Source organism: Leguminivora glycinivorella, chromosome 8, assembly GCF_023078275.1.
Source record: "Leguminivora glycinivorella isolate SPB_JAAS2020 chromosome 8, LegGlyc_1.1, whole genome shotgun sequence".
NCBI lineage: Eukaryota > Metazoa > Arthropoda > Insecta > Lepidoptera > Tortricidae > Leguminivora > Leguminivora glycinivorella.
The window spans coordinates 14,416,085-14,424,072 of record NC_062978.1 but is presented as its reverse complement, the minus strand read 5'-3'; the positions used below and the strand labels follow the sequence as shown (position 1 = coordinate 14,424,072).

The 7,988-nt window shown below is 38.2% G+C and overlaps 1 protein-coding gene across 2 annotated transcripts; it reads right to left on the bottom strand.

The window, feature by feature from the left end:
- Positions 1-227: 227 nt before the first annotated feature.
- LOC125228639 lies at positions 228-2,737 on the bottom strand. Of its 2 annotated transcripts, none has more exons than XM_048133295.1 (2): positions 2,551-2,737; positions 228-2,164 (listed from the first exon to the last, which is right to left on the bottom strand). In XM_048133295.1, the coding sequence occupies exons 1-2, from the start codon at positions 2,633-2,635 to the stop codon at positions 903-905; spliced, it is 1,347 nt and encodes a 448-aa protein (XP_047989252.1). In that variant the 5' UTR covers positions 2,636-2,737; the 3' UTR covers positions 228-902. The 2 variants fall into 2 exon arrangements, with proteins under 2 accessions (XP_047989252.1, XP_047989253.1); XM_048133296.1 differs by lacking the exon at positions 2,551-2,737 and adding an exon at positions 2,284-2,452.
- Positions 2,738-7,988: the final 5,251 nt, after the last annotated feature.

Below are 7,988 nucleotides of genomic sequence, written 5' to 3'. Positions count from 1 at the left end.
TTATTCAAATTTGAATTTTGTCAGAGTCAAAAATATATGATGCATATACATCACCATGCATGTAAGGGTTAAATTCACATTCTAATGGTGCTCCCACACTGAGATGATAACACTGACAAGGATAGCGTAATGTCAATGCCATCGCGCTGTCCCTGCCACACAATGTTTTATAACAGTCAGTATGGGTGCACCATTCTACTTACAAAAGGGAAAAATGAAACAAAGTGTTTATAAATAATATCATATATTTAATTGCATAAGATACGTTGCACAGATGCACATGATTATTAGTATTACTGAGATTATTTCCTATAATAATGTAGTTCGATACTTAGCCTAGGGCAGTATAATCATGAATTAGTAAATTCCTGGGACTCAACTTTATGTGCCATAGATAGATACATGATCTTGATTTATGAAATGCGAAATTGCACTACAAGTACAAATAAAATTATGTAATCTAAATGACACAGATAGCTTGGTTCCTAGTTCAATAATGCAGGTGTCTAGTAGTAATAAAAAAAGCTTACAAGCAAATATCTGTTAGCTGCAATTTTACATACTTATAAGTTTTTCTCAGTAGTCACTAAATCCATACAGTAAACAAAGTCGAAAGCTGACTGTCATCTAGCAGTAGGTAACTACTCAGAAAAAATCAAATTAAACTTACTATTTGCCTTGTAGGAATTTTATATGTTAAGGCAAACCATTATCCAAATATTAATAGATAACAACTTCAAGTCATTATTTTCATAATTATGTCTTAAATATATCAGGCTAATCCTAGTTACTCTAACAGATGTGACAGCATGTCATGTTTATCATCTTTAAATTCTGCTGTTTGTTAGTCCTGCTAAACATGCACAAGTTGTCACCTATAGCAGTAGACTCAGCAATAATTTTTAGGTGTAAATAGTAACAGTGTGAGTAGGCCGTATTTGTTCAACTGGTGTCTGGGCAGTAGATGGACCTTCTACAGGACGACCCTGCTTGGCCTTTTTCCTTGCAGCATCACTCTCAGCATAGTACATGCCCAATCTTGTTTTAATTGCTGCTAGAGCTGCTCCATTAATCTCATAGTGGAAGATGTTAGTGTATCTCCACTGCTTTACCAGGGGACCCCTCCTTCTCTCTTTCTTTACTTTTTTCTCTTTTGCTGGTTCCTCCCTCTCTTGACCTGGATTTTGTTGATTGTAAGCAATAGCAGGATTCTGAGATGATGATGGCTCTGGTTTTGTCTGTAGCACAATGTAAGCAGTTGTTGGTGGGGCAGGGCGTGCTGCAGCAGAGGAGTGAAGTAGAATGCCCATACTCTGGGCTCCATTTTGGGTCTGATAGAAGTTTGTTTGAGTGCCAGTAGAGGCCAGTGCTGCCGACTGATACTGATTCTGGAAATAGTTTTCTGCCAAGTTGACAAGATGTCCACTGCCTGGATAAGTAAGTGGGGCAAATGGTTCTTGAGTGACAGGTGGTTGTGGAGGTTGTGTGGGCATTTCATTTGGCAGAGCAATTTCAGAGCCTCTTTTAGACTTGGGCATGGTGGCTGTTATGTTTTCTGGATCATATGTCTTAATGTAATCTTTCCACATCTTGGAGATATTGATCTCCAAACCTGCTATTTTATCCAGCCTTATGAAGTCCTTGAGACGGTGGGTATGAACAATGGAGTAAATGTGATTTTTAATTTGCTCAATGACTGTATTTGGTAGCCGTACTTCTCCAGAGCGACGATGGCTGTTTTTCCCGCGGTTGTCACTAGGAAACATAACTCCATCATCCATTTTCTTGCACAGTACTCGAACTTTTCGTTCGGTAATAGCATGAATATTTTTAAAAGCAGTCTGGCAGACCTGGGTCTCACGTCCCTTAACGCGGATGAAATATTCGAAGGTGCAAGTACGCCTGCTGCTAGCCTTGACTCTCTTGCGCTTAACATCCACTTGGCGCATGAGGCCAAACAAGTAAGCATTTTGCTCATCATGTGTTTTCATGGAATAAAAACCGTGGAATGTTCTCAATCTGATATCTTCAGGCACTTTCTGGAAACATTTACGGCGGCAATTGCAGTCGGGGCCAGGCTGCTTTGGAGGAACTATCTTGCCATTTGCATTTATGTACTCGAGCCCAGCTATACGGAGACGTTTTTGTTTTTGTTTGTGCCATTCTGAAAACGAAGTATTGCATTAACAATATAGCATGTTTCAATAAAGGAGCAACCCGTGTTCATAAATAAATATACAATGTATCATATTATGTATATCCGACATCGACAGTTGTACGTACATGGGATGGCGTCTTTGTTAGTCTTTGTACGCGATATCCAAATCAGTTACATATTGAAAAATAATGATTGATCGGTATATCTAAAACATTAGCTCCAAAAACTTTAAGAGAAACTATTGTAAGTCTTGGTCTTACGTGTCAAGAAAGTAATAAGAGGCAAAATTAGACCATTTCGCAAAGGAAAAATCAAATAAAGTCATATTTAAGTTAATCACGATACTGCTAATAAGATAGTACATTTACTAAATGTGTTATCTTTGTACTTACCTTCTGGGTTCCGAGATCGCCGTTTTACAACTTTTCCGTTTTTAGTAAGCTTTATTTTGCGGTCATTACTTGAGACATCCGCCATTTTAATATCGAAGCAAGCTACATACGCATAACCAAATCATCCTAACAGCCACAGGACTGTGAAACAAAACCTACAAACAATTTCTAAGATAAAAACTTATCGCTTTTAACACATTTCAATATAATAATGAAAACAAATACTTAAAAAATTAACTTCTGTTTGTAAAAATATGCTATATAGTAAGTTAGCAATTTATAAAACGGATTTTTGCGAAACTTATTCTTGGTGTACAAGTGAAATAACAAAACGCACAGGAAGCGGTGGTAGCGGAGCTCCGTTCACCGACATTTTCTAATGAATGGCAACATTAATTTAAAGTGCTGCCATTATTACAGGCCTTGGATATTTTATTTGTATAAAAAGATAACCCTTAAGTAAATATTCGTTTAATTAAAGTATTAATTTAATAAAACTTCACTGTATTTTAATTCACTACTAGCTCTTGCATTACATTTCCTACCATCACACTGTTTAAGGGTGCGCGCCCACGGGCGACAAAGTTGCTCGGCGACTTTCGTGTTTGTATTAAACACTGGAGTGCTGAGCGGTCGACTCCCGGCCGATTTCAAAAGTCCCCGAGTGCTGAGCGGTCGACTCCCGGCCGATTTGAAATGTCCGCAAGTGCCATGGCGCCGGGAGTCGACCACGAATGGTCATTGCGTATTTGGCGGGAAAATTAAACGTTTGCGCGCGCACCTAAGCTACAAAAACTTTAACAATAGATAGCGGAAAACACAATAATTAATTGTCGCATCAAAAATAATTACCTGTAATATAAATATTATTAGAAAATCCTTATTTTAAAAGCGCCAGGCAACAGGGCCTTTGCTAAAAATTTGATGTTAAACAAATTGTGTTTTTATGTGTGTATTTCTATACAAAATTGTATACGGATTTAAATATAATGTGCCTGGGTAAGTACTAAACAGTTTACAATAGTTTAATCGTAAATTTGATTGTTTTTACTTATTGATTTGGCATTTTATTTCAAATAATCGAGTGATGAATAGGTTTGGCCCGAGGAATTGGGCGTTTATTTAGATATATCTAGTACTAATAACCTAAAAAAACACTTTAATCGTTAGGTTAACTATTTGATAACCAATGTTTATAATCTTTATACTGAAAACTCGATAATTTTTCATCACCGAGACACAATATTCAAGGTCACGACTGTTATACCAATTTCGTTATGTTACCTATTTCGTACTATGAAACCTCTACGGCCGGTAGAGAAAGTATTGTATGTCATGTCAGAATTGTCACACTTGTCATTCAATTAAAATATTGTAAACATTAAGTATGTTATTATTTATATAGAAGAATGAATACACAAAACTGGCGACGATGACGGAGGAACTAGAACGCTTTACGCGCCTACGGGCATCGGTACGTGGTCAACTTACAAAATTAGACCAACAATTACAACACTTACACGTTACATCAGATTTCGAAATATGTCAACGGCTGACAAGCCTTGAAAACTATGAGAAAAAATTCGACAATATTCAAAACGAAATAGAATCGCGAACAGACAATATAGAAGCTGAAATCGAACAGCGCCACGCAACGGAAGAAAGTATTTTACAATTAAAATTGAAGTTACACGGCTTACGCCCTACACCCGCTGTCGAAACATCTTCCACCTACGTGACGCTATCACAGCATGCTCGGAGCCTTGAAGGTACGCGCGATAATACACCAGTCGCTGTACAGCGACCAAAAATCTCGTTTCAACCATACCAGGATCGTGAAGACTTTACAAACTTCATACGAAGATTAGAAACATACATGAAACTTAATATCTGTGAAGATTCAAGAACCCGCACGCTTATGCTTTTAAGCTCTATACCCCCGGACTTACACCAAAAAGCCTACGATTTATGTGCACCTAACAATCCATGTGAAATGGATTTCAATGATGTTGCCAAAATTTTGAAAGAATACGTAGATCCAAAACCCAGTGTTTGGGCATGCCAACATAAATTTATTACACGAATTCAAGATACGCAAGAATCAATCATGCAATATACTTCAGAATTGAAACGTTTATGCCAAGACTGCGAGTTTTCATGTAGTCATTGCAAGAAATCAACCTGCGATCAATTTCTTACTCTACAATTTATACGAGGTCTGCGTGACAACGATGTAAGAACAAAACTCTTACAAGAAACAAAAGTATCAAGTTTCACAGACGTAGTAAAAACTGCTACTACACTTGAACTGGCAAAATCTGACAGCAGCTACATGTCACCTGCGCACTGCTCCACACAGGAACCTCAAAGTCAACACTTAATTAAAAGCGGACAAAATCGTTTTAAACTTAAAGTAAACAATAAACCTCTTTCGATTAAAGATTTAAAAGGAAAATGTTTTCGGTGCGGAAGTCAAGAACATCAAGCAAATACTTGTCGAAGCATAAATGACACATGTAACAAATGCAAGCAAAAGGGTCACCTAGCTCGAGTTTGTTTACGATCTACGCGAGAAACAAAACAAATTGAACAGGAACTCGAGGAGGAAAGTGATCCGGACCCGGATAGCGCATCCGATACAGTCGATGACAATACACCCTGGGATATGAACTTGATCGAATCACATAATACAGAAAAGTTTATGATAAACGTGTCTCTCAATAACAAGGAGACCGTCATGGAAGTCGATACAGGCGCGGCTCTCTCCACCATGTCTTACAAGAACTTTCAGAAACTAAATACAGGTTGTAAGATATACAAAACTAAAACAACGATGAGAACATACACGAAAGAATTATTCGTACCATTTGGCGTTGCCTATGTTACATGCAAATACAAAGATATAACATTTGATGGAAAACTTTACATTATGAAGCAAGATTTTGACACCATTTTTGGCCGAACATGGATACGCACTATTAAATTGTTTGACGTGAAAAATATTAATCAAGTACATTTAGATACACACCCAGAAATTGATCAACTTATCTCTGAATTTTCCGACGTGTTTGACGGTACCCTAGGTTGCATACCTAGCTACAAAGGTCGCTTCATCTTGAATGAAAATGCAACGCCAATCTTTGTCAAACCAAGACGCATTCCATACGCTCTAAAGGATAAAGTTGATAAAGAGATAGAACGATTGTGTCAACAAGGAGTCATTACAAAGATTGACAACTCAGAATGGGGGACACCCGTAGTGCCGATTGTCAAACCAAACGGGAGCATACGGTTGTGTGCAGATTATAAAGTCACCCTTAATAAAGCCATCAAAGATGAACACCTATTATAGAAGACATTCTAGTAGAGATGAATGGAGGAGAACTGTTCTGTACATTAGATCTTAGCCAAGCCTACCTACACATGATGATGGACGAAGAAAGCGCCATGATGCAGACCCTTAGCACACACAAGGGAACTTTCAAAGTAAACAGACTCATGTTTGGGGTCAAAGTAGCCCCAAATTTATGGCAAAAATTTATGGATCAACTACTTCAAGGAATTACAGGTGTCAAATGTTTTTTTGATGATATCATCATCCAAGGAGCTTCAAAACAACAACTGCTGGCGAGATTACGACAAGTACTACAAAAATTAAAAGAAAACAATCTGAAACTTAACAAGGATAAATGCCATTTTATGAAAGACAGTATTGAATATTTAGGACATATTATTGATAAAAATGGTTTACATAAAAATAAGAACAAAGTAAAGGCTATTGCAGATACTAAACCGCCTAGTAACGTAAACGAATTAAGAACCTTTCTTGGCATGGCTAACTACTATAATAAATTCATACCGAACTTAGCTTCAATTTCTACACCTTTAAATGACTTACTCAAGAAAAACGCACATTTTGTCTGGACACGACAATGCGATGAAAGCTTCAATAGAATTAAAAAAGAAATACTCAGTGATAGGGTTCTGACCCACTTCAATCCAGAAAACCCACTGGTTTTAGCTACAGATGCATCACCTACAGGACTGGGAGCTGTCCTATCACACCGCTTACCGGATGGTTCTGATAGACCAATAGCATTCGCCTCCCGCTCATTGACAAGTAGCGAGAAAAAGTACAGCCAAATAGACAAGGAAGCTACATCGATATTCTGGGGCCTTAAAAGTTTTTCCACTATTGTTACGGGCGGAAATTCATACTTGTGACTGATCATAAACCACTAACCACTATTTTTCACCCACATAAGACCTTACCAGCAATGAGCACAATGAGGCTGTTTCACTACGCACATTTCTTATCCGGCTTTGATTATACAATTGAATATCGGACTTCTAACGATAACAGCAATGCAGACTATTTGTCAAGATTCCCAGTAGACACAATAGCTCCTAATATAATTGATGTACACACTGCATTTCAGCTAAATCAAATTAACACAATCGCGGTTGATCGTTTGAGAATTGCTGAAGAAACTAGAAAAGATACAGAATACAACTACATATTACAAGCATTAATGGCAGGTACAACCGTTCGCCGATATGGTTATAATGACAACGAACTGACCATTCAAGATGGTTGTCTGTTAAAAGGAGAACGAGTTATGATACCGGTAGCGCTGAGAAAACAGGTATTAGATGAATTACATTCAGGACACCTCGGTATGGTGAGGATGAAATTACTAGCTCGAGGCTACGTTTACTGGAGAAATATCGACAAGGATTTAGAAGATGTGGTAAGAAACTGCCGTGAATGTCGACTACATCAAAACGAGCCCCCACCAGTTACATTACACCACTGGGAACCTCCGACTGGCCCGTGGCAGCGACTCCATATTGACTTCGCGGGACCCCTGAAGGGATATTCATTATTTATAGTGGTCGATGCCTTTACCAAGTGGGTTGAGGTCTTTCCAACCAAAACGACAACCAGCTCCTGGTGTATAAAAAAATTACATGAAATTTTTATTACTTTTGGGTTCCCATTAACACTTGTTTCTGATAATGGACGTCAATTTATTTCATCGGAGTTTGAAGATTATCTTAAGGATAAAGGAGTGGTACACAAAACATCCGCACCATATCATCCGGCTACTAATGGTCAAGCGGAGAAATATGTACAGACCATTAAAAGGGCTTTAAATTGTATGAAAGCTGAATCAGGGAATCTGCATGACAAGGTCCTAGCCATAAAGGAACGTTTATTAAGAACACCGAGTACTACCACCGGCAGGAGCCCGTATGAACTCATGTTTAACAGAGCTATAAGAAACATGTTGCAAGTGAAGTTCAAGACCAGGGGGGAGAATGCGGGGCAAAGTCCCGAAGAAAACCGACCAACAGTGCGGTGCTTTGCCATTGGTCAGAGAGTTCAAGCAAGAGATTATGCTAACGGACATAATAAATGGCAATTTGGAACAATA